Below are 25,850 nucleotides of genomic sequence, written 5' to 3'. Positions count from 1 at the left end.
CTGGCAGCGGGGGCGGCCGACGGACCACGGTGGCATATGTGATCAGCGAAGCGAGCCAAGGGCAGCTGGTGGTGTCCGAGAGCGAGGCCCTGCAGAGCCTGCGGGAGGCGTGCGAAACGGTGGGCGCCACCCTGGAGACGCTGCATTTTGGTAAACTGGACTTTGGGGAAACCACGGTGCTGGATCGTTTTTACAATGCAGGTGCGTAGGAAACCCCTTCCGTGTTTCTGGGCAGGAAGCGTGTGCTTCCTACTTATTTACTTCTTGCCCCACCTTGGGGGCAGCGAGAGCGCTGCGTGATGCCTCCGGCGCTCGCTGCTCCTGCGAGTGTGTGCTCCCCTAAGAGCCTGTGTGTGCTTGCGCATGAGACCCTCTGACTCACCGATGCCCCGCGCTGGAGCCCGGGACCCAAGGGGTCGAGTTGAAGAGCTATTCTTCGGCAGTGCCCGAGATCTTTGCTCCAGTCAGCCCTTCCCCACTCGTGTGTCATTCTTCTGTTAGATTTGACCCATATTTTCCTTCTACATATACCTGTGACCATTTTAGATGACGTTCTCGTTTTCTCTGTGTATTATTGGGAGTGTAGAAACGATGACATGCCACAAATTTGCATGTCATGTCATGATTTTCCCAACTCAGCCTCTCTTCAACAAGTTTTAGTGGTTCGAATATCTCATCTCTTGCTGATTTGAACTTTCAAGTAATTACTTCCGAAAGTAATATCGGAGTAACTTGAACTAAACTCGTATGCTATTTTTGTAAGGATTTTGATCAGAGTCAGGATCTGTTTTTATTACCCCACATGCGGTGGTGGGCTGGAAAGTTTATGATTTAAACATTGTTTAAAACATCCATATGCTGTCTAATAACTGAGATTGGCCTGGTCATTTCAGTGTTTGCTAGCATAATTCAGGAAGAAAATGTAGTTTTCAACCTACCATAGATTTCAGAAAGCTGTCAGTAATTGTTAGGAATAATAACATGTTAGGAAAATCAGTGTTTAGCACCTTGTACATGTGAACATGTGCATATTTATTTTTATAATTGTGGGCCCGAAACTTGGTTTAATGGTTTTAAAACAATCACCTTCTTGCTGTTGTGATAATATCAAAGGTTTTATATGCCAATGTTGTTTTCAGTTCTGGTGGTTCTCTTCAGCCTCTTCAAAACACCTGAAGTAGGCTTATGTCAGTTTTGGGTGCTTTTTGGGTGATCCTATTGTCACTGTTTTATCCGAACTTTCAAGTAATTACTTCCGAAAGTAATATCGGAGTAACTTGAACTAAACTCGTATGCTATTTTTGTAAGGATTTTGATCAGAGTCAGGATCTGTTTTTATTACCCCACATGCGGTGGTGGGCTGGAAAGTTTATGATTTAAACATTGTTTAAAACATCCATATGCTGTCTAATAACTGAGATTGGCCTGGTCATTTCAGTGTTTGCTAGCATAATTCAGGAAGAAAATGTAGTTTTCAACCTACCATAGATTTCAGAAAGCTGTCAGTAATTGTTAGGAATAATAACATGTTAGGAAAATCAGTGTTTAGCACCTTGTACATGTGAACATGTGCATATTTATTTTTATAATTGTGGGCCCGAAACTTGGTTTAATGGTTTTAAAACAATCACCTTCTTGCTGTTGTGATAATATCAAAGGTTTTATATGCCAATGTTGTTTTCAGTTCTGGTGGTTCTCTTCAGCCTCTTCAAAACACCTGAAGTAGGCTTATGTCAGTTTTGGAATTCAGCCAGAGCTGAATATTTTAGGAACAAGAAGAACTTCATGTTAAGGAAGCCAGACTAAATAAACTGGAGTTTTATGTTTCTGGTATTTTTCACAGTCTAGGTCTCCGTGATGGAACATGAGTATAATATAGCTTGGTTCTTTGGATGGCTTGCTCTAAAAATTACATCAACATAACTTTTCTAAAAATTATAGCACTCTTATTTGTGGATTGTAATTTGGAAGAAGCTTCAAAGAACTGAAAGATAGGAGAGGAAAATAGACTTGCGCCTATTTTTACTATACAGATAAATTGGGCATTTTTTCCTAGGGCTCTATGAAAAAGAAATCTAAAAGCCTAAGCTCATTTGAAAGAAACTTTCTTCACTCGTTTTCTGTTAGGAACCAAATACAAGGAATCTTCATAAGGTTCATGGAAGTGCATGTTATGAAAAAGCTATGCATAGACTTCTTTTTGGGGGGCCATTAAAATAAACTAGTACTTTCATTACATTTTTTTTTTCCTGAACTTTTTAAAGTCCTCTTGTCCTGTGCCTGGGACAGGGAAAAAGATTAGCAGGGAGCTGAGATTCAAGCTATATTTATTCCTCTAAGTCTGTGAAGGAGGTACTTACCTTCTTAGGTGAGAAAACCAAGGGATTTATAATGGGCCTAGGATTCGTTGGTAATAACTGGTCAATGTAGGATTTTAGTGTTAATGCAGGTGGCTGATCCTAAAAGGTCACCTTTTTCCCTTGCTGTTCACATTTCAGGGGCTGATTTACTCTTAGGTTCAAGAAAAGTGGCTCATCTTGGAATCACGTGATGGAGGACTGGCAAAGAGCGGCTGAGGCATTTAGAAGGGTAGCATAGTGGGGAGGGCATGCACCAGAAAGGCCTTTGTTCCAGGGTCAGTTCTGTCCCATCCCTTGCTTGCAACCCAGACAGGCCTCAGTTTTACCCTTGGCCATCTGAATGGCATGACCTGTGAGCCTCTCCTTCAGCAGGGAGATGTAGCAGAATGAAGATGGTGTCAATTTTGTCCAACTCTTGGTTTTTCTAAATTGAGATTTGTTGAGTTTGATGGCAGTAGATATATTTTCTTCTGACTTCTGAGAGAGGCTTTGACTCTTCTCTAACAGGGGTTGGCAAACTCTTCCTGTAAAGGACCGCAGAGTAAATATTTTAATCTTTGCAGTCTATAAGGTCTTTCACAATTCAACTCTGCTGCTGTTACGGGAGAGCAGCTGATACTTAAACAGATACCTGATAGCTAATGCTTATTTTAAAGGTTTGTGTCAGAGGGTGTGTGCGCTTGCCAGAAAAAGACAGACAGAGGTGGCGAGAGGGTGTGAGAAATCATCCTGTAAGTGGGATGGCCACACCACAGTCTCTTCTCCATTTTCTTCCTGGGATTTTGGGCACACATGCACATGCACCTGGCGTGATTTTTCAAGCTGCTGGGTCAGGGGCTGGAACTGCTGCAGTCTATGTGAGTCTAGTGCCTTAACCCCCATGCCACCTGCTGGCCTAATGGCTACTACTTAACAATACCAAAACAAATGGTCATGGCTGTGCTCCAACAGAACTTTTATTAGTGGATATTGAAATTAAAATTTCACAAAATATTATTCTTTTGATATTTCCCCCAACCATTTTGAAATAAAAATTTTTTCTTAGTTGGCAAGGTGGAGAAAACCAGATGAGATGGTCCTTAGGCTTTGGCACTGGGTCATATTAACCTCTTTTCTACACCCACTATCTGCACTTGACTGGGGGATTGTTAGGATATAGTAAGAAGAACACGGTCCCTGGATTAGGGCTGAGTTTTCATTCCAGCCAGGCTGTTGGCATGTAATTGTGACAAGGTGCTATTCATCTCCTCCAATGGAGATTCTTCTGGGAAATGGACTAGCGAAGGGTGTGGAGGGGGTGTTGAATTCCATTGCCAAGATTCTGTCTTGGAATCCTTTGCATTTGCAAAGGCAAGGCAGCAAGGTATGCTGGGACAGCACATTGAGGGGAGTTTCAAGGCCTGGGTTCTGGTCCTGGCTTTTCTCGAATTTGGATCACGTTGTTTAAGATTCCAGAGAAGAGTGGAGGGTTGGAATAACTAAGATCTGAGTTCCCCACCAGCTGTCAAATTCTGTACTTTAAAAATCACAACATTATTATTGCAAATAAGTCATCTCAGTCCATAGTGAAGAATGAACTGCGTGTACAGATCACGTTCTGCCCCCAGAAGTGAGGAACACAAACTCACGGCGTCTGTGAGGGGCCTCCCAGGAAGGAGCTTTTAGAATCAGATTGAGGATAGGGTCAGTGAGGGATAGATTCTCAAGGAAGTAACCCCAGAACCAAGATGGAGCGTAAGCAGGGATTACCTAATCAGGACCTTACATTTAAAAGGGAAGAATGGTGTTTGAATAGCTCGACTTAATGAAATAAGTATGAACTTAAACTGCTGCATTGAGTCCTGGACTCATAGACTTGATGACATGCCGGTGTATATGCCCCAGATCCCGAGAGGAGAATGGAGGGAGAAGGGATTGTGGCATGGCCTCCTGCCATGGGAGGTGCTTTCTCACTTTTTCCTCTCTTTCTCTGTTGAATACACACACTCTACATAGAACAAAACAAAACAGGAAAAGATTGCAGGGCCAACTGGTGACATGGTGGTTAAAGCCACTTAATTTGACATGGCTGACTCTGTGGTTAGAGTTCTGGGCCACATGCTAGGTGTATGTGTGTTTGTGTGTGTGTCCAAAATCCCAGAAGGAGGATGGAAAAGGGATTTGTGGTGCCCATCCCCCATAGGGAGTGCTTTCTTACTTTTTTTCTCTATTTTTTTTTGGCCAGAAGGTGCTGGCCAAGGGGGGATGGTTGCAATTAAAGATTTTTACTGATTTTCCAAATTAAGTTATTATGTAACTATATTCTAGTTTGTTCTTCAACTACACCTGCCATTCTCTCTTTCTAAGGAGAAACTAATATTTTATTAATGCTTTAATGAAACTGTCAGAGATGGCAAATGTTTCCCTAACACCATTCCAGCCCAGCTCCCTCCATTGTAGACAGTAAAACTCCTTTTTAAAATTTTGGGGAGATTTTTGCTATACGGTGCATGTACTTGCCAGAGAAACATAGAGACAGAAAATGGGAAATCAGCCCACAGAGAGGATTCAGTCCCTTCTCTTCCATTTTCCTTTTGGGATTTTGGGCACCTGTGCTCATGCTGCTGGTGTGTTTCGAGTTGCTGGGTCCTGGACTTGAACTGCAGTGGCCTCTGTGGGAGTCTAGTGCCTTAACCACTATGCCACCTGCTGGTTGTGTAAACAGTAAAATTCTATAAAAGTTAAGAGATGTCCATTGCGACCAGCAGATGGTATAATGGTTATGTCACTGGACTACCACTTAGTTGACGATGGTTTGAGTTCTGGACCCGGCGACTTGAAATTCACGCCAGGTTCATGTGCGTACGTGCCTAAGATCCCAATAGGAGAATGGAGGAGAAGGGATTGTAGTGTGGTCATCCCCTTTGGGGGTGATTCCTCACTTTCTGTCTCTCTGGTGAGTACATGTGTCCTATAACAAAAATCTCTCTACCAAAAAAAAAAAATGTCTAAGAGATGTCCATGGTACAAGGTTACTCTGTATAAGTAGACAGCCTCCAACTGTCGGCCTCCATATAAGTTTTTTTTTTTTTTTTTTTTTTTTTTTATCAGAGTGGCTATGTCTTGCCAGAAAGTGATGAAGAGACAGACAGAGAGAAGACAAAGCGATCCTCTGTTTCTCCATCCTTTAGGATTTCGGACATGCACAAACATGTACCTGTTGTATTTTTCAAGCTGCCAGGGCTATGATTTGAACAATGGTTGGCCACGTGGGATCCAGCACCCTTAACTGATAGACTATGGATCTGGCCCTCTAAAAATATCTTTTTATCAAGTCTATGAATATACAGCTAGAATACACTTGATTATTCCTCATTTTGCTTATGACAACAGAGCCATAAAGAGGTTATATTAATTTATTCAGTTTATATGATTTAAGGTTGCTTTTTGGAACCAGGAGTATACTTTTCCTTAGAAACAGCATTATAGATGGTGCTTAGATTCTGGGACTGTTCTGTAAGAAGCCTTAATACTTCAGTGCATGGAACTCATTTAACCATTTTTTTATTTTAAATATTTTGCTGGAGGGAACCAGCAGTTAGCGTAATGGCTATGTCGCTGGACTCCCACGTAGTCGACCTCGGTTCACGTCCCGGACCCGGTGGCTTAAAACTCACGCCGGGCACGTGTGCATGCGTGCCCAAGATCCCGAGAGGAGAATGGAGGAGAAGGGATTGCGACGTGACCATCCCCCCGGGGGGTGATTTCTCGCTTTCTGTCTCTATGTCTCTCTCTGTCTGTCTGGCGAGTGCACGTGCCCTATAGCAAAAACCTCTCCAAAAAAAAAAAAAAATTTGCTGGAGGGCATGCCCACTTGTTGGAGAAGGACAGAGAGAAGTGAGAAAACACCCTCCAGGGGGCATGGTCCTGCCACAACCCTGATTTGGGACATGCACAAACACACATGCACACATCCCCTTCTGGTGTATTTTTCAAGCTGCTGCATCCAAGACTCAAACCATGTGAGATCCAGACACCTTAACCACCAGGCCATGAGTCATTTTAAACCCTCAGGAAAATTATGTTTCTTTTTTTAAAAAAAATATTTAACTTTATCCATTTATGTATTTATTTTAATTTGACCACAGAGTGATAAATGAGAGAGAGAGAGAGAAAGCTGCCAGGTCCAGGACTTAAGAGCAATTTTTGCTATAGGACATTTGCCTTGCCAGAGAGACAGACAGCGAGAAATCACCTGCCAGGGAGATGGCCATACCACAGTCCTTTCTCCTCCATTTTCCTCTCAGAATTTTGGCTCTGCACGCACACACACCCAGCATGAGTTTAAGCCACTGGGTCCGGGACTTGAACCACAGTCAACTACGTGGCAGTCTAGTGATGTAAGCATTACACCATCTCCTGGTCCCAAATATTGTATTTCCAAAACTCAAAAGTGGGACTTTGAATATACCTTTCTCTGTGTTAAGTCAGTGATTTTTACTGTTTTCCCACCTCCTAAATTTATTTATTCATTTCTTCTGAGAGAGAGAGAGAAAGAGAGAGAAAAGACAGGCACGCCAATAGGGTCTTCACATTGCACTTCACCTCCCAACTCACTTGGTATGGATAATGGAAATGTGTGCACTCGGTGTACTAAGGGTGGTCCTCAAACCCTGGACCTTTCCCATGTGAGTCCAGTTGTTTTAGCACTCTGTCACCTGCTGGCCCTAAGTTTTGCATTGATCTAGCTTTTCTTAGAGTCTTGGCCAGACATAAGAAGAGCAGCAACTTGAATTTGTGTGTGTGTGTGTGTGTCTGTGTGTGTGTGTGTAGGTGCAGGAGGTATCTGCTGAAGTGGGGGTAAAGGAAGGATTGGGAGGCTGCAGGGAATAGGACACTGAGTGAAGGAGGAGGCAGTTGTCAGCAGGGGTCTGGTAACACTCTCACCTCTTTTCAATCTTCTTCCTCTCCTGACCTTCTATTTACAGCACCTACACTTCCTGCTGATGCAAGACCCAGGGACATTTCCCTGCTCAAGGCCACCTCACTGCCTCTCAGTGGGCACTGGGTTAGACCGGCTGCCAGCTCCCTCTTCCCCTGAACCAGCAAACACATCCGCCTGGGCCTTTCTCTTAGCCTGGTTCACTGCAGATCACAGCCTCAACAGTGGGTAACAGGAAGGAAGCACGTGCTGGTTGAAATGTTAAGAACTTGGCTTTTCGGTTTTCATCCATTTTCTGTTCCCACTTGACTCGAGCTGGTGATGAAAATCCTCCATTTATACCATGTTATTGGAGAGGTGGCTGACCTTTCGGGCCTCCGGCTCCATTTGCTTCCAGCAAAGCTCCTTACGACTTCCAATTTCATTTAGTGAAACAAAACATAACCCTGTACTCCAGCTATCCCAGACTGAGAAGTTCCTGAAAGTCTTCCAGCCCACTTCTGCCTTTCTACTTTCATTGAAGTTTTTGCATATATTGTCTCATTTAAGTAGCGGGCAAAGGTGACGTCTGTATGTATTTCCTAAATAGTGGTTCCCATGAGTCAGTTAAAAAAACTGGAGGACTGACATGTGTGCCAACATTTTAGTTTTTTACAAGGAGGGATATTATACATAGACTAAGAGAAAACTCAATAACCAGCCACCTTTTGCCATGATTTCTTAAAAAGAAAGCTATTTTTATGTTTTAAAAATAATTAGGCGGGACATAACATTAGAATAAAGGAGAGCTCTTTATATACAGTAAATCTACAGAAAAAACTCAATTAATTATTCATTGTTGTATTTCACCATGGATTAGTGCAATTTTTTTTTTTAGAGGTTTTTGTTATAGGGCATGTGCGCTCGCCAGAAACACAGAGAGAGACAGAGAGATAGAAAGCAAGAAATCACCCCCCAGGGGGATGGCCACGCCATAATCCCTTCTCCTCCATTCTCCTCTCAGGATCTTGGGCACGCACGCACACGCACCCAGCTGAGTTTAAGTCACCAGGTCCGGGACTCGAACTGCAGTCAACTACATGGGAGTTCAGCGACATAGCCATTACGCTAATTGCTGGTCCCAGTACAAACTTTTTTTAAAGAGGTTTTTGCCTTATAGTGTCTGTGTACCCCAGAGAGAGAGAGAGAGAGAGAGACAGAGAGAGATAGAGAAGGTCAGAGGGAAAGTGAGAAATCACCCCCTGAGGGGGAATGTCAGTGCTGCAATCTCTTCTCCATTCTCCTCCCAGGATCTTGGGCATGCATTGCACATGAGCCTGGCATGATTTTCAAGTCACTGGGTCTAGGACTTGAACTGTGGTCAGCCATGTAGGAGTCCAGTGATGTAACTGCTATTCCATCTTCTGATCCCAAGTACAAACTTTAATATGCCCATCAACAGAGCTGTGTTTGACGCCCTGTGATCCCAACCACCTTACAACTCCTTCCCACCTTCCAGTCCCTGCTTCTTCACACTAGAAACAAGCCTGAGTAAAATGATCAAAAGAGCAGATACAGATACACTCAGAAGGACGAACTCTAGTTGGGAAGGAATTTTAAAAAACCTTAGTGGTGGGAGCCGTTGGGTGGCCTGGTGGCTAAGGCGCTGGACTCCCACATCGCTGATTACAGTTCAAGTCCTGAGCATAAGTCTCACTTTCCTTCTCTTAGTCTCTCTCTCTCTCTATTTCTGTTGTGAGCACATGTGCCCTATAAGCAAATTTTAAAGATAGTAGAAATAAATAAAATTAAATAAATTATTAAAAAACAACCACCACCATCTAGTGGTGTCTGTCCTCCTCAGGGTTTTTCTCTGGCATTCCGCCAGAGCAGCTGGCAAACCCACCACAATGTGATTCTTTTTGCTTTCTTGGATAACTGGTCAACTGAGAAAAAATGATGATTTTTTTCAAAAATGAGCTTTTCTAGAGAGGTTTTGTTGTTGTTGTTGTTGTTGTTGTTGTTGGAGAGGTTTTTACTATAGCATGTGCGCATTCATCAGAAAGACAGACAGAAAGTGAGAAATCACCCCCCGGGGGGGGATGGCTAAACCCCAGTCCCTTCTCCTCCATTCTCTTCTCAAGCTCCTGGGCACGCATACACACGCGCCCGGCGTGAGTTTAAGCCACCAGGTCCGGGACTCGAACTGCAGTCGACTACATGTAAGTCCAGTGACATAGCCATTATGCTATCTGCTGGTCCCTAGAGAGGCTTTTAAAAAGGCAGAGTTCAAAATAAAACTCGCAAGTATGAAAGTAGATCAGTTTTTAGAGCTCTCATTTCTTACCCCATATAGTCAACTGGAGATGGCCCTGCTTTCCAAGCTCTTGGGATCTTGATTTCTTTCCTCTTCTTGGTCACCTTTGTTCTTGAGACACTCATTAGTTTGGTAGTTCAAGCTGCTTTCATCTCTAGGTGAAGCTTATTTATTTGTAAGTGCATAGTTTGGGCTTATCTCAACAGTGGCTTTGGCAGGTACCAGGCTCTTGGGGGTTCTCTTCTACAGGTCAGTTCCCCTCTGGTGGCTACAGACACCGTCCCCTACTTCCTGTTTCAGAGGCCTGGTTAGAGGCTTGTTCAGTTCCTGTTTCTGGTTTGCAGGATAAAATTGGTTCACAGTTTCTTTGTGGAGCAGTGGGAGATTGACAGGCAGAAAGTCCAATGAATGTGCAAGCCTTTTCCACCACAAGGCACCAACCGTGTCTACTCTTCAAGTATCTTCTCCAATAGAGTGTCACCCCAGATCAGGAAAGGAGAGGACCACAGGAAAATGCATTGCCGATGAGTGACTCCAGGGATGATATCGTGTAACTTAAATACCACAGAAGTTGCATGAGGTAATAGTAAATATTCCGTTCCAAGCAAGCCTTTCTGTAGTTAATCAACAATGAGAAAAGCAATTGCCTTTGGTATATGATTGATACAGGACAGAAGTTATATTCCTTTGTACAGGAAGTCTCTCATAATGATTGTGACCAGTTACATCCATACTTTGCAAAATTTTTAGCCTCTTCTTTACCTGTGGACCCTTAAGAAACAGAGGAAAAGCCAGAGAATGATGCAGTGGTAATGCAGCTGGCCCTGGGGACGAGTCTGGATTTGTGTCCATGGGACCTCCTTCAGCATGTGGGTACAGAGATCCAGGATGGCTGAGACTGGGGGTGGCTGGAGTGTTGAGGATGCTATTGGGAGTGCCTATCTCTTTCTCCTTTTTCTCTCCTTTTCTTTCTTTTTCTCAGAAGAAACAAATGCATACACTTAAAAAAGAAAGAAAGAAAAACATGGGCAGAGCTGTTCTCGTGAATATCAGTGGACACCTACCCATTTACCCCAAGCTATATAAAACCAAGTATTTGCCTAAACCAGAGAATTCTTCCTCCTTAAAAACTCTTGATTTTCCTTCTTTCTTTTCTTTTCTTTTTTTTTTTTTTTGGAGAGACTTTCGCTATAGGGTGTGTGCCCTCGCCAGCCAGCCAGCCAGACAGACAGAGAGAGACATAGAGACAGAAAGCGGGAAATCACCCCCCAGGGGGGATGGTCACGCCGGAATCCCTTCTCCTCCATTCTCCTCTCGGGATCTTAGGTACGCACGCACATGCGCCCAGCGTGAGTTTTAAGTCACTGGGTCCGGGGTGAACTGCGGTCGACTACGTGGGAGTCCAGCGACATAGCCATTATGCTAACTGCTGGTTCCCTCCTTTCTTTTTTTTAATGTTGACTTCTTTTTTTATTATTTTCTTTCTTTTTAAAATTTATTTTATACATTTATTTTACACATTGCTCAGCTCGTATGTTGAATTTACCCCACATGAATGCACTTTATAGCAGTCCAGTTGAAGATACAAAACACATTCTCAGCAACAGATAGTAATCCATTTCTGTGTCCCATACATGTCTTGACTTTCCTTATTTCTTATTAAAAAAAAACTTACCCAAGGCTTTTTACATGTCAGATACCTCTTAATGTCACATTCAAGCTTTTTGTGTTTCTTGGAGCTGGGGCAGCCAGGATCAAGAGTATGATTTCTCTAAATTGGAAAATCATTGCCTAGTTTCTAATGTGGTCACAGTGGTGTTCAGGTGACTTTAAGTGACTGAGTCAGAATGATAATATAAATGGTTGTCGTGCAGTGCTATGTGGTCCTCCTCTTCTGATCCTCTTTTCAACTCCATAGAAGAAAAAGACATGATAGTATAATTATGTGTATTTTACAGGTGGAGAAGATATGTGACTTGGTCATACTATCAAATGGTTAAATACGGGTTGAACTGAGGTCGTCTGACTTTGAAATATTCCAGGTGTTTTTTCGACTATACCATACTTTCCCCCTGCAGAAAAAAAAAATTCAAACACATATAATATCTTAATAGGATCAATTTTAGCACCTTGGTCCTTCATGCTAGCATTAAAAAAAATTGCTGGAGGGCACGTGCACTCACCAGAGAGAGACACAGAGAGAAGGAGAAAACACTCCCCAGTGGGGCATGGCTATGCTACAGTCCCTTTTCTGTTTCTCCATCCTGTCAGGATTTGGGGCACACATGCATATGTACATGACATGTTTCTCAAGCAGCTGGGGATGAGATTCCAACCGTGTGGTCAACCACTTTGAATCCGGTTCCCTTAACTACCAAGCCATGGGCTGGTCCTATCATGGTAGCATTTTGTAAGGAAGTCACGATAGTGTCATTGAACTTCTGGGCCCCTATTGCTAACAAATTCAATATCTTCTTGTTAACAATCTTTTAAAATAATCTGACAGAAAGCTGGCTTTGATGTTTCTCTGTCAGAACCATCAAGGGATTGTAGTGCCTAGGCTGGTAATTAACTTGCCATTGCTTGGTCTTTGGCTGTTTTCTAGGCAAAATAGAGAGCTGGACCACCAAGTGATAGACCCAAACAAGCCTTTCTCTAGAGTGGCCCAGAGAGCTCTTTTTACAACAGCTTAGGGACTGTTCCTTTCCTGACTTCTGGCTCCTGATCTGATTTTACTTTCACCTAATATGTTTCAGGCTATGTTCAATAATTCAGTTCTGTATGCATTTATCAGTTGCATATGACGTGCATCTTACTTTAGCAGGTGAACTGAAGAACTAGGAAAAAGAAAGCATAGATCTTCAGGAGTATAAAAATTGACATCATACATCTGTTTCCATGGAATTGATAACAAGGAAGAAGTCAGGAGGAACTACTTATATTCTCCCATTTATCCCTACCCAAGTAATTATTAAATTTTTTAAAACATTTAAATTGTGAAACATTTTGGCCATAAAATACATAAAAGAATATAATAGGATATATATATATATATATATATATATATATATATATACACACACAGTTAAACATTTTTATATTTGCTTCACTTCTCTTTTCCTCTCTCTTAGAGATATAAATAATTCTGAGAAAAGCTAAAAGCCCCTTTCTTTTATTTTTATTTAGTTATTGAGGTTTTTGCCATAGGGCATGTATGCACATTGGAGAGAGAGTGAGAGGGGAAAGTGAGAAATCACCCCCCGGGAGGGATGGCCATGCTATGTAGTCCCTTCTCCTCCATCCTCCTCTCAGGATTTTGGGCATGCACACACATTCACCAGGCATGATTTTGAAGTTTCCAGGTCAAGGACTTAAACCACAGTTGGCTATGTGGTAGTCCAGCACCTTAACCACCACGCCGCCTGCTGGCCTCCTTAAAGGCCCTTTCTGTTTCATCAGTTTCCTTTCTGGGAAAGCACTTCCTTCATGAGATGTGCTACATTATCATTTTTATATACTAGAGTTCTCAAAAAATCTGAAATTATGACTCTTTGCAAATATAAACATGAGTCAAAATTTAATTAACTAATCTAATGGGAAAACCAGTAAGATATTAGCATGATAATTTAAAGAGCAGATACTATACACACACATACACAGGCACATACATACACACACACCATCAGGAAAGATGAAATGAATTTGCCAAAAGATGTAAAACTGACTCATATCTATAAGGTAACTCTATTAATATAAGTATAAATGTTGGAGTCATCTAGTCTACAGGGTAGAAATCAATTCATTATATCTCTGCTAAACAATATTACTTTGTATTGCTATGGATGAGGGATATTTGCATTACTATCCATTTTGTACAACTTGATGTTTACTCTAACAGCATTGTCAAATGGCCTGGTCACTAGAAAAACCATCAAAGGTGCAACTCCTTTAAAATCAGATCATTCCCAGAGAGTGTACTACAAAGCCCAGCCCCTCACTGAAGATACCCAGTAGTACTCTTTTGCTTATTTCTAAGTTTTTGACAATGGTCATTCTCAGCAGGGTCTCTGCTGATTTCCCTCTTTTTTGTTTTTTAAATGTAAACAAAAAACTTTTTTGTTTTAATTAACACACAATAATAGTACATATTTATGGGGTACAGTGTGATGTTTTGATATATGTATACATTACATCTGAAGAAGCTGATCTCATAGAAGTAGAGAGTGGAGTGGTGGTTACCTGTGTCTGGGAAGGGTTGTGGATGAGGGTGGGTAGGAGGGGAGGATAGGGAGGGATTGGTCAATGGGTACCAAGTAACAGGAGAAATAAGCTCTGGTGTTCCATTGTACAATAAGCTGTCTATGGGTAATAATATTCTATTGTATATTTTAATAGCTAAAAGAAATGATTTTGAATGTTCTCACCATAAGGGAATAAAGGATGTAAGAGATGGTGGATAGACTAGATCCCCACGTGCTCTTAACCCCACCTGACTTAAAGAACCCATTGTGTTCTTCTCGCTGCTGTACTCTGCCATCTGAAGCTATGTTTGTGCCAAGAGGGTCCTAGAATATCTTGTTTTAACCAGATCCTGATCATGTTTGTTTCAGGCAACATGCTCAGGAAACAGGTACAGATTAGACACGAAGATGTCAGTCATTGAGGTTTGGGAGTGAAAAGAGGTAACTATTTGGCTAGAACCAAGTCCAGAATATGCCAGTAAGATGCCTGCAGTGTCTTGAAACCCAGTTCATTTCCGTTGTAGGACATCATCATTGTTACAGATGGGAATTTCAGGAGACTAGACTGCCCCAAATAGGTTTAATTTTGGAGAGAAAAAACTCTTATATTTCAGAGGGCTGACAAATTGCTGTAAAGTTCTTTGTGCCAAAGATGAAAACTCTGGTTTTAGAATTGAAGGCAAGCCATACCTAAATTATCAAAATGCTTTACTGGGTGCTAACTGTTGCGGTAATCTCTCTACATGTGTGATTTTATTTAACCAGGCAGATAGTATCAGTAGGGGAATTTTACATATGGGGATATGAGATAATTTATCAGTTTTCCCAGTATCACACGGCTACTAGGGGACAAAATCAAGTTTTGAATCAGGCTCTGATTCCGGTCTAGTCATTTATGAATGTTTTTCTGTCTCCCAGAAATGTTTTCTATTTGAAAACATTGAATTTATTAGTAATATGATGAATACAGTCTTCTCATTAACAGACATTTGTGTCTACCTGCCAACTTCAAGATTTCATTCTAAGGCCTGCACAAAATCAGTTTAAAAGAGTACAATTTCTGCTTTTGTTATGATCTTATATGGTCTACCAATTGCATTCAGCAATTTAATAATTATTGTAAGCCTACCAGACTGAGAAATAATCTTCTAAGTGGTAAATGAGTGAAAATTTTAAGGGAATTTTTTGTTTGTTTTTGTTTTTTGGGTTTTTTTTTTTTTTTTGAGAGATTTTTGGTATAGGGCTCGTGCACTTGCCAGAGAGACAGAGAGAGACAGATAGACAGAAAGCGAGAAATCACCCCCCAGGGGAAATGGCCACGCCACAATCCCTTCTCCTCCATTCTCCTCTCAGGATCTTGGGCACGCACACACACGTGCCTGGTGTGAGTTTAAGCCACCAGATCCAGGACTCAAACCACGGTTGACTACCTGGGAGTCCACAGCGACCTAGCCATAACGCCATCTGCTGGTCCCAGTAAACTCATTTCCTACTATTGAAAAGAGGTAACTATTTGGCTAGAACCAAGTCCAGAATATGCCAGTAAGATGCCTGCAGTGTCTTGAAACCCAGTTCATTTCCGTTGTAGGACATCATCATTGTTACAGATGGGAATTTCAGGAGACTAGACTGCCCCAAATAGGTTTAATTTTGGAGAGAAAAAACTCTTATATTTCAGAGGGCTGACAAATTGCTGTAAAGTTCTTTGTGCCAAAGATGAAAACTCTGGTTTTAGAATTGAAGGCAAGCCATACCTAAATTATCAAAATGCTTTACTGGGTGCTAACTGTTGCGGTAATCTCTCTACATGTGTGATTTTATTTAACCAGGCAGATAGTATCAGTAGGGGAATTTTACATATGGGGATATGAGATAATTTATCAGTTTTCCCAGTATCACACGGCTACTAGGGGACAAAATCAAGTTTTGAATCAGGCTCTGATTCCGGTCTAGTCATTTATGAATGTTTTTCTGTCTCCCAGAAATGTTTTCTATTTGAAAACATTGAATTTATTAGTAATATGATGAATACAGTCTTCTCATTAACAGACATTTGTGTCTACCTGCCAACTTCAAGATTTCATTCTAAGGCCTGCACAAAATCAGTTTAAAAGAGTACAATTTCTGCTTTTGTTATGATCTTATATGGTCTACCAATTGCATTCAGCAATTTAATAATTATTGTAAGCCTACCACTTCTAAGTGGTAAATGAGTGAAAATTTTAAGGGAATTTTTTGTTTGTTTTTGTTTTTTGGGTTTTTTTTTTTTTTTGAGAGATTTTTGGTATAGGGCTCGTGCACTTGCCAGAGAGACAGAGAGAGACAGATAGACAGAAAGCGAGAAATCACCCCCCAGGGGAAATGGCCACGCCACAATCCCTTCTCCTCCATTCTCCTCTCAGGATCTTGGGCACGCACACACACGTGCCTGGTGTGAGTTTAAGCCACCAGATCCAGGACTCAAACCACGGTTGACTACCTGGGAGTCCAGCAACACAGCCATTATGCCAACTGCTGGTCCTAAAATTTAAGGGGATTTTTAAAAAGACTTCATAATGTGGGTGATTTCATTGAACTGTACACTTGAGAACAATGTGTATAGAAGAGAAAGTGCATTGAAAAGAAAGCTCTTAACATAACAGCATATCATGCATTAAGCTCCCCAGGTTATTTATTTATTTATTTTAGGAATTAAGTATACCAAAAATGATTGAAATAAATTCCCAAATTTTATTAAGAATGTTTAAATTACTTTAAAAAGTGATAAAACATAATTAAAATTGATTTCCAAGGAGGGTGTTATAATTCTTTAATTAAGAAGAATTTTTTATACTGACTCAAAATTTTATAAGTTTTCGGGGCCAGCCAGATAGATGGTGTGGTGGTTATGGCAGTTGGATACCACATGGCTGACTGCCGTTTAAGACCTGGACCTAGGTGGATTGAGAAACCCCAGAGGAGAATGAAGGAGAAGGCATTGTGGCATGGCCATCCTCCCGGGGGGGCTGTTTCTCTCTCTTTCCCTCTTCCTCTGTCTCTCGTCAGCAAGCACACGTGCAAACAAAACAAACAAATTGTTTTTCTATGTATTTTGCCAATATTTTCCCTATACTGAGAGTGGAGTTATTACCTGAGACTTGGAGCTTCTTTTCTTATTTATCATTTTTCTAGTGGTAGGATTTGATTTGTATTTAAATTCTCTTATATTAAGTTTTTTTTAGTTTGTGAAAGAAACTAGGCTCTTTTAGTTCATTGAAATATGCCATCAACATACTCTCAATTTAATGTTCTTCAGATCTATATGTTTAGTATTCTTCAGATCTATATATCCATAATAAATTTGTGTTGCTGAATTGCTGATGATGCCTGAAGTTTATGGTCCTTGATTAACAGAAAATAGTCAACCTGATTGTCAACTTATTGAATGGCTGGCCAGAATGAAAGTAGTAAAGAAATAAAATTCTGTTTGGATAATAATAATAATAAGCATGTATTGGATACATTATTAATACAGGACCATATTGGGATTGTTATATATATTTAAAAATGATTAAGGTAGATGGGACCAGCAGTTGCGGTAATGGCTATGTCCCTGGACTCCCAAGTATTCGACCGCAGTTCGAGTCCCAGACCTGGTGGCCTAAACTCATGCTGGGCGTGCATGCATGCATGCCCAGTGAGTGTGTGCGTGCCCAGGATCCTGAGAGGAGAGTGGAGGAGAAGGGAATGCGGTGTGGCCATTCTCCTTGGGGGGTGATTTCTCGCTTTCTGTCTCTGTCTCTCTCTGTCTTTCTGGCGAGCACATACACCCTATAGCAAAAACCTCTCTAAAAAAAAATCTGGGCTATGTCTGAAGATTCTAAGCAACATTTATGAATGTGTACTTCATATGTCGTTTGTAATTATTTTTGAGCCACATACTTAGAGTTGGTATATATTAACTCTACTAAGGCAATCCTAGGTTTTGGAAATTGGTCTTGGTAAACCAGCTTTGGCTGATTCAGTGAAAATTCAGATTTGCAGATCTGGACAAGATTTTAATTTTTAGAAAATAACTTCTGGTCAATTTCCCATATATATTGACTCAGCATTGATTGTTTATATACAACGGAGTAAGAAAAGATTTGTTGACAATCTAGAGGAGCTGAGAGTCTGGTTTTAAAACCTAATATCTGTCAGTGTGTGTGCATATTATTAGTTGCAGAGCAGAGCCAGGGTACAAGTTGCTTGGCTTGACCTAGTGAAATTAGAGAACAGTGTTGTAGCTTGCACGTGAGCTATGACAGGAATAGTTGGCTCGAGTTTTCTTGCCAAGCAATTCAACTCTGCCAACACTTTGTGTGCTTAAAGTGTATTTGGCAGTTGGTAAATCTGAAAGGAAGTTGGAAAGGAAATGGTAGCCTAGACCGTTAAGAGGGTCCTAAAACCAGTAGTATAGAAAATTGATTTAACCATTAAATATGATGAAAGAGTGGGTTACCCAAGGACTGATCCTGCTGTGCTTATTAGAATGTCATTCTGCAGACCTGCATTATTTATTTGCAATGTCTGAAATTAAGGATTGTCAGTATTATGACATTTTTGTGCCTTTATGAGTTTTACCTGATTAGCATTTAATTTATAAGAATGTATTCTAGTGTTTACTAGTCTATTTAGGATATACTCAAATGAGTGCCACATTTGTGTTAGTAGTGTTTTTATTAATTTATGGTACACCAAGATATAAGAAATACAAACTCACATTTATAATGAGTCAAGGAAGTTGTTTACATAAATGCCATTGCCACTGTGTTATGACGTTGGAAAATTTGAGGCAAAATAATATTGTGGTATTTGTATATTGCCATGCTTTAATTTTTCAAGACTACAGATATTTAGTAAGTTTGTGCTTTTCTCTGAAAGTGTTACTAGGAAACTGGATCCCATATAGCCAATCAGAGTTCAAGCCCTAGTGCCAGTGACTTGAAAAACACAACTATGGATGCACATGCCCATGACTGACAGGATGGAGAAATGGAGGAAAAAGGATTGTGATATGACCTGGCCCTGTTAGGGGCTGCTATCTCTCTCTGTCTCTCATGCACACGTGCACCCTCTAGCATTGTACCCATATAAACTCACGTGTGTGTGTGTGTGTGTGTGTGTGTGTGTATCATTAGGCATATTGGAAAAATTTGCAGGAGCAGATACCTGTAGCTATTGTGATTTTTCTGTTTTCAGACTCCTCGTTCATTGGTTTGTTCTCTTTGGTCTATTTTTCAGGAGAGTTAGGTACATGTTACCAAAGAGAGTTCTGTACCAGAGGATCAGCCAATTTAATGAGAATACAAAGGAAGAAATGGGCTGTGATTGGACAATTCAACACCCTGCTTCCAGTTTTCACTTACCTGCTCTAAATGCTCAAGCTTTATTTGAGACTTGGACTATGTTATAAGCTTCTGATGACTACAGTCCATCACAATTACCTTTTCAAGACTTGTAAAGATTCTGTTTAGCCACAGAAGAGAGTATCGCTCAACTTTTGGGCCACAATGTATATTTAATATGAGGTCACCAGGGAAATTTCTTCTCATATCCAGCATATTGCAGTTATTCATGAACTTCACTTTAGCATTATTTTTCATTTAAGCTAAGAATAATCATGGAACTATTCAAATTTTTATTTTTATGTTCTAAGATCTGTACAGTTTCTTTTATTGCATGTTTATGTTAATAGTGTCCATCATTTCCCTCTTGAAATAATCTTTTCAAGCTATTAAATAAATCCTGATTTGCTTTAAGGATTTAGTACTCAAAGGATGAGAGATACAAAAACGCTCTTTTCCCATAAAGCTTGCATCAGATTTGTTACGACTAAGAAGGAACCACTGGAAAAGTTAAGTCTAATGTTGCAGGATAATGAAAACCCCTTTTTTAGAAAAGTCTGACAAAAAAGGAACCAATTCTGGTACTTTAAAAGATAATTAAATTATAATTCCATGTTTCTTCTTCTTGATTGTGTTGTTTGTCCTGTATCTCTAGTACCTAACGCAGTGGCTGTCATATGATAGGCAGTTTATATAGATGGATCCATTGAATGCAGGACTGTCACACTTTGTTTTTTTGGTGTTTTGGTTATTTAGTTTTTGTTTGTTTGTTTGTTTTGTAGAGAAAGATTTTTGCTATAGGGCACATGTGCTCATTGGAGAGACAGAGAGACAGAGAGACAGAAAGCAGGAAATTATCCTCCAGGAAGATGGCCATTCTGCAATCCCTTCTCCTCCATTTTCCTCTTGGGATTTTGGGCACGCATTCACAAGCACCTGGTGTGAGTTTAAGCTGCTGGATCTGGGACTTGAACCACAATTGACTACATGGCAGTCCAGTGACATAACCATTACACCATTAGCTTGTCAGCCCCGCTCCCCTTTTTTTTTTTTTTTTTTTTTAAAGATTTTTGCTATATGGTGTGTTCACTCGCCAAAAGGAGAGAAACAATGAAAGAGAAAGTGAAAAATCACCTCCTGGGGGTATGACCACACTGCAATTCCTTCTCCTGGGATTTTGGGAATGTATGCACACATGCTTAGTGTGATTTTCAAGCTGATGGGTCCAGGACTTGATCTTCAGTTGGCCATATGAAAGTTCAGCTCTTTAACCACCATGCCACCTGCAGGTCCCCAGTTATTTAGTTTTGGTGCCTGCTTTTCCTGCTTATGTGTGACTTAATAACAAAGATCACATTTCATGCACCTTGACATCCCCAGTCTTTCTGTATCAGTGTGTGACCAGTAGATGATACTTAGATGATGCCTGCAGACTAGAATTCAGTGATATCCCTCTTTCCTTCAAGGGGCTCAGTGTCTGGTATGGGAGACCGGCCTGTGAACATGGAATCGTTACACTAGAGGATAGAGAGAGTGCTTCGAGAACACAAGTGATGGAGAGTTCTGGGGCTGAAGGGAATGTGGAGGAGGTTGACTAAGACTTTGGATAGTAGGTGACATTTGAAAAAAAAGTTTTTAAAGAGAGATTTTTGCTATAGGGTACATGCGCTCACTGGAAAGATAGAGACAGAGAGACAGAAAGTGAAAAATGATCCCCCAGGGGGTATGGCCACAATCTCTTCTCGCCCATTCTCCTCTTGGGATCTTTTTAAATTTATTTATTTATTTATTTTTAATTATCATCATCTTTAATTATCATCTTCTTTATATTACATTGGATTACATATAACTTTACAGTGTATTACATTGCTTTTTCAAAAGGGAATGCCATGCATGTCAGTCAATACAGAGACATTAATCTCCCTGCTTCAACATTCAATAATATCTTTTCTATGTTTTTTCCCAATCATTATTATTATTATTCTAATTATTTTTTTAAACAGTCAATCACTATTTCTTATTTTGCTTGTAAAAATACTTTACCCATCATGAAATACTTCTCAGACTAATCCAGTTGAGAATACTATACATGTCATCAACAGGTAATAAGCCATATCTGTTTTTCACTAACGTCCTGCCTCTCTATTGTTCATAGTCGGTATATATTGAGTGGATACATACAATTTCTTTCATAGCCTGACTTACTTCACTAAGCAATAGATCTTCCATATCAGACCACTGTCTATCAAATGCCAGGGTCTTGTTATTTTTTATGGCTGAGTAGTATTCCATAGAGAATATATACCACACTTTTGCAATCCATTCATCAGTTTGTGGACATTTAGGTTGGTTCCATGTCTTGGCAATTGTGAATAATGCTGCAATAAACATTGATGTGCAAGCACTTTTCTGACTGAGCGTTCTCCTGTCTTCCAGGTAAATACCCAGAAGTGGGTCTCCTCTTGGGATCTTGAGTGTGTATGCACACGTGCCAGGCGTGAGTTTAAGCCACTGGGTCCGGGACTTGATCTATGTGGGAGTCCAGTGACATAACTATTATAACATCTGCTGGTCCCTTGAATTGAGTTTTGAAGGGTAACAGTGAAAACTAATATTTATTGAGCACTTACATGCTAATCATTTTAAGTCATGGGAATAAATGAGTCTCCCACAAGGGAGGGGTAAAATATAATAAAAAGAGGATCTAAGATAGAATCAGAAAACACCAGAATTTAAAATACACAGAGGGAGGCCCAGCCTGGTGGCACAGTTGGTGGGCTGAACTGCATTGCTGGAGGCCACGTGGCTGATGGTGGGTTCAGGTTGGCCTGAAAACAAGCAGGGGATCCTAACAAGCTGGAAGTCCTGGGTGAAGGGTATTGCCTGACCTGTCAAGGGTGCTTCCCCCTCTCTCTGCCTGTCTGTTTCTCTCTCTCTCAAGTATGCACATATGCACTCTCATAAGTTTAAAAAAATGGATAGGGGGGACCGGCAGTTAACGTAATGGTTATGTCGCTGGACTCCCATGTAGTCAACCACGGTTCGAGTCCTGGACCCAGTAGCTTAAAACTCATGCTAGGCACGTGTGTGTGCATGCCCAAGATCCCAAGAGGAGAATGAAGGAGAGGGATTGTTTCGTGGCCACCCCCCCCGGGGGGGGGGATTTCTCGCTTTCTGTCTCTCTGTCTCTCTCTGTCTTTCTGGTGAGCGTACATACCCTATAGCAAAAACCTCTCCTAAATTAGTAAATAAATAGTGATTAGCACGGTAGCACAGGGGATGGAGAAAAGTTCAGAGAGAGCGAGAATGAGAGTTAGGTCTGAAAGCAACATAAAGAGGGCTTGTCAGAGGGTCAGTGACCTTGAATGTTTCAGAAGAGTAACTGGACTTGGAGAAGAGACTTGCCTCTGGTACCTTTTGCCAGAGCAATTTCAGGAAAGTAGATGATGGTAGATGTCAATGTCAATGACTTGACTGGTTGCTAGTGAACAATGGGAGGCATGAAACGAGGAGTATTATTTAACGGAACGTGTTCGTGAGAGAAGCAGAGAGAAGGCAGGTGCTGGAAGCAGCACGCATTGCTCCCAGGCTAAGGCGTGTTGCCTGGTCCTGCCGGTACTTCTACCTCAGAGATGGGATGAGGTCAGTAGGCCTTTGTGGGCTCAGGTATTATTTCATGTTGTTTCTATGGGAACGTGAAACACAAATTCCCAGCCACTTTCTTACTGCGTGACCCTTTGTAAATGTACTTGTTTTCTTGCTAATTATAATTGGCTGAAAATAGAGTTGCTTTTCCTCATGAGAGTCTGTAACTTAGATGAATTCCAAATCACAGTGAAACTGCTTAAGATGGAGATTCTTTATTGGTTGAACTTAGTTTACAGAAGTGGAGATTTTGTTCAGGAAGTGAAAGTGCCCTTGAGGGAAATGGATATCTTTGGCTAGGTAAATTTTTCGTTCATCTATCCCCAATGGCTGGACTTCGCAAGCTTCTGCAAGCTAAAAAAAATTTGAACTGCAACCCAAAATGCTTTCACTGTTCACTCAGCCACTTGAAACACTTTACTGCTTACCACATTGGTTACTTATAACAGTGAAATGATTCATTTAAAAAAATGAGATCTTTTTGCTCAGTTTGCACCCTCACTTTGTAAACTTAACAGTCCCCCCACCCCCCAAAAATGCTTAATTTTTAGGCTTGGCTTTATTCACTCTGTAGTAGAGGGCTTCTCTCATTAGACTACTGGAATAAACCCTGGATGATTGGAAGGTACTCTTACTATCATATATGCTCATTCATTTGCAGTCTCTAACTTCATCCCTAAAGGAAGCCCAGATCCCATCTTTATCTGAATGCTTGCTATTGTTTAACTGGCAAACTGCATTTCGCTTCCTTTTGCTTTCTCCATGGTCCAGGCATTAGTGGTTGGATGGTAGAGGGACATGATCCTGGAAGCAGCCATAATAGTGATCTTCAAAGCAAATAGCCTTGCAAAGAGCTGAGGGTTGACCCCACAGGGTCACTCATTTCAGCTTCTGAGGTGGGGTATGAAGAACACATGATTTAGGGCCAGGAGGCTTGCTCTGAGTTACAGTTCTGCCTGCTACATGTCCTCTCTGCAATGGGAAAGCTCATATTGCAGCACTGATTTGGGGATTAACCCAGAAAATTCACTTGGAAGAAATAGGCACATAGTAGATACTTGGCCAGCATTTATGTATCCACAATATCTATTTCACAGTTCGAGAGACTTACGTTTCCTTTTTCTATTACTGCATAACAAACCACACAAAATGTAGTGGCTTCAAGCAACGACCTGTTACCAACTCTCACAACTTGGCGCACTGGGTAGGTTCAGCTGTGGGTGTCTTCTGTTTCCCATGAAGTTGATTGAGTCTGCAGTCACCTGGGGGCTTGACTGGGCTGGCATGTCCAAAATTACTCATGCTCATGGCTAGACTTTGGTCAGACTGTCTTCAGACCTTCATTCCTTCCCTATACAGCCATTCCACAGGACCAGGATAGAGTTTTTGCACGGTGTCTGTGTTCTGAGAAAGTACATCCACTGAGTGAGTACTCCAATAAGCTAGTAGAAGCTGTCGGTTCTCTTAAGTTTTGGTCTCAAATTTCTCAGAACACTGCCTTTGCTGCATTGCATGGGTCAAAACAGTCCCAGGGCCAACCCAGGCCAAAGGGGAGAGAGAACTCAATAGAGGAGGGCAGGTGCCTACCTACAGAAGGGCAAGGCATTGATGGTGGCCATCTTTGGACACAGCTACTGCAGTCTGAATGTTCTTGCCTATGTCACCTGTACTAGTGACTGGTCAATAGGTTGGTAGCTCTCTGCCTGTTTTTTTCCCATCTGAGAGCCAAGTCACAAAGAGAAACTGAGGCCAGAGTTTGCCTTGAATATAGTCATTAGATTTTCCTTTTTAAAATTATTTATTTAATTTTATTTATTCTTCTTTATGTTGACCAAAGAGAGACAGAGAAAGAGTGAATGATAATGAGAAAGTAAGCTACTGAGTCTGGGACTTGAACCATAGTCTGCCATGTGGGAGTCCAGCGCCCTAATCACCATGCCACCTACTGGCCCCAGTCATTAGATTTTAAGACATCAGCACATTAAAATTTAAAATGGAAGATACCTGCAGAGGCTGAGCAAGAATAAACTTTACACAGAAAAATGTCTTCCTCTTAGGTTTTCAGTTTCTATAGACAGAACCAGTATAAAAATAATGACTTGAGACTTTTTCTTTTCATCACAAGAACGTTTTTCTGCCTGTAAGCTGATCTGTTTTCTTATATATTGGGGCATTTTGGGATTAGATGTTTGAACAAAGACTGAACAACCAAAGATTTACTTTGGCTGATGCTAGACGTGGGGAAGGCAATAAACAGTTTCGTGAAAATTCTATTTATACATCAAAGACGTAATTTATCTTAGCTGACTAGTTATGCAAAAAAGCGGGGTCCGTCGCCTTTCCAAAAACTACGCAAAGCTAACACACACCTGGGATACACTACTTTGTCCCAGCCTTGGAAAGGGCAAAATTTGTCACTTTTTTCCTCTAGCTGTAAAAAGGCAAGGCCATGAGACGGTAGTTTCACAGAAAGGACAAGGAGTAGCAATGAAGGTAAAAACTTCAAGAGTCTAGAGGGAAGGGTTCTCCCCTGAGGGTCAAGTGCAGACAGGAACATGTGGTTCAGTTTGCAGGTAACATGACCATCCTAGAGGGGTTTGTAATCAGTATTAATATTTCCAGGTAACAGAAGGTACTTTCCTTTGGTGCTTCCCTCCATTAAAGTCCACTTGGCTTTAGAAATTCGACCAAGTGTTTATTTTTCTTTTTGTGCTTTTCCTTTTTTTTTTTCTTTTTTGGAGAGGTTTTTGTTATAGGGTGCGTGTGCTCGCCAGAAAGACAGAGAAAGACAGAGAGACAGAAAGTGAGAACTCATCCCCCAAGGAGGATGGCCACACTGCTGTCCTTTCTCCTCCAGTCTCTCAGGATCTTGGGCACGCACACACATAGGCCCGGTGTGAGTTTAAGCTACCGGATCTGGGACTCAAACTGCGGTCGAGTACTTGAGAGTCCAGCGACATAGCCATTGTGCCAACTGCTGGTTCCTATTTTTTTTTTTTTTTTTGGTTTTGCTTTTTCCCA

The 25,850-nt window shown here is 41.1% G+C and overlaps 1 protein-coding gene across 1 annotated transcript in view; it reads left to right on the top strand.

The window, feature by feature from the left end:
- Nucleotides 1-2: 2 nt before the first annotated feature.
- The window catches only part of MAP3K5 (mitogen-activated protein kinase kinase kinase 5), a gene marked incomplete at its 5' end in the record, with an annotated part of 263,294 nt that continues 237,446 nt past the window's right edge, over nucleotides 3-25,850 (top strand). Inside the window, one exon of the mRNA XM_027770250.1 lies at nucleotides 3-201. Within this exon, the coding sequence (XP_027626051.1) occupies nucleotides 3-201 (199 nt within the window). The remainder of the gene's footprint in view (nucleotides 202-25,850) is intronic.

The sequence above is a fragment of the Tupaia chinensis genome, unplaced genomic scaffold (assembly GCF_000334495.1).
Source record: "Tupaia chinensis unplaced genomic scaffold, TupChi_1.0 Scaffold000117_2, whole genome shotgun sequence".
NCBI lineage: Eukaryota > Metazoa > Chordata > Mammalia > Scandentia > Tupaiidae > Tupaia > Tupaia belangeri.
Note: the sequence above shows the minus strand (reverse complement) of the source record. Positions and strands in the feature narration are given on the sequence as shown.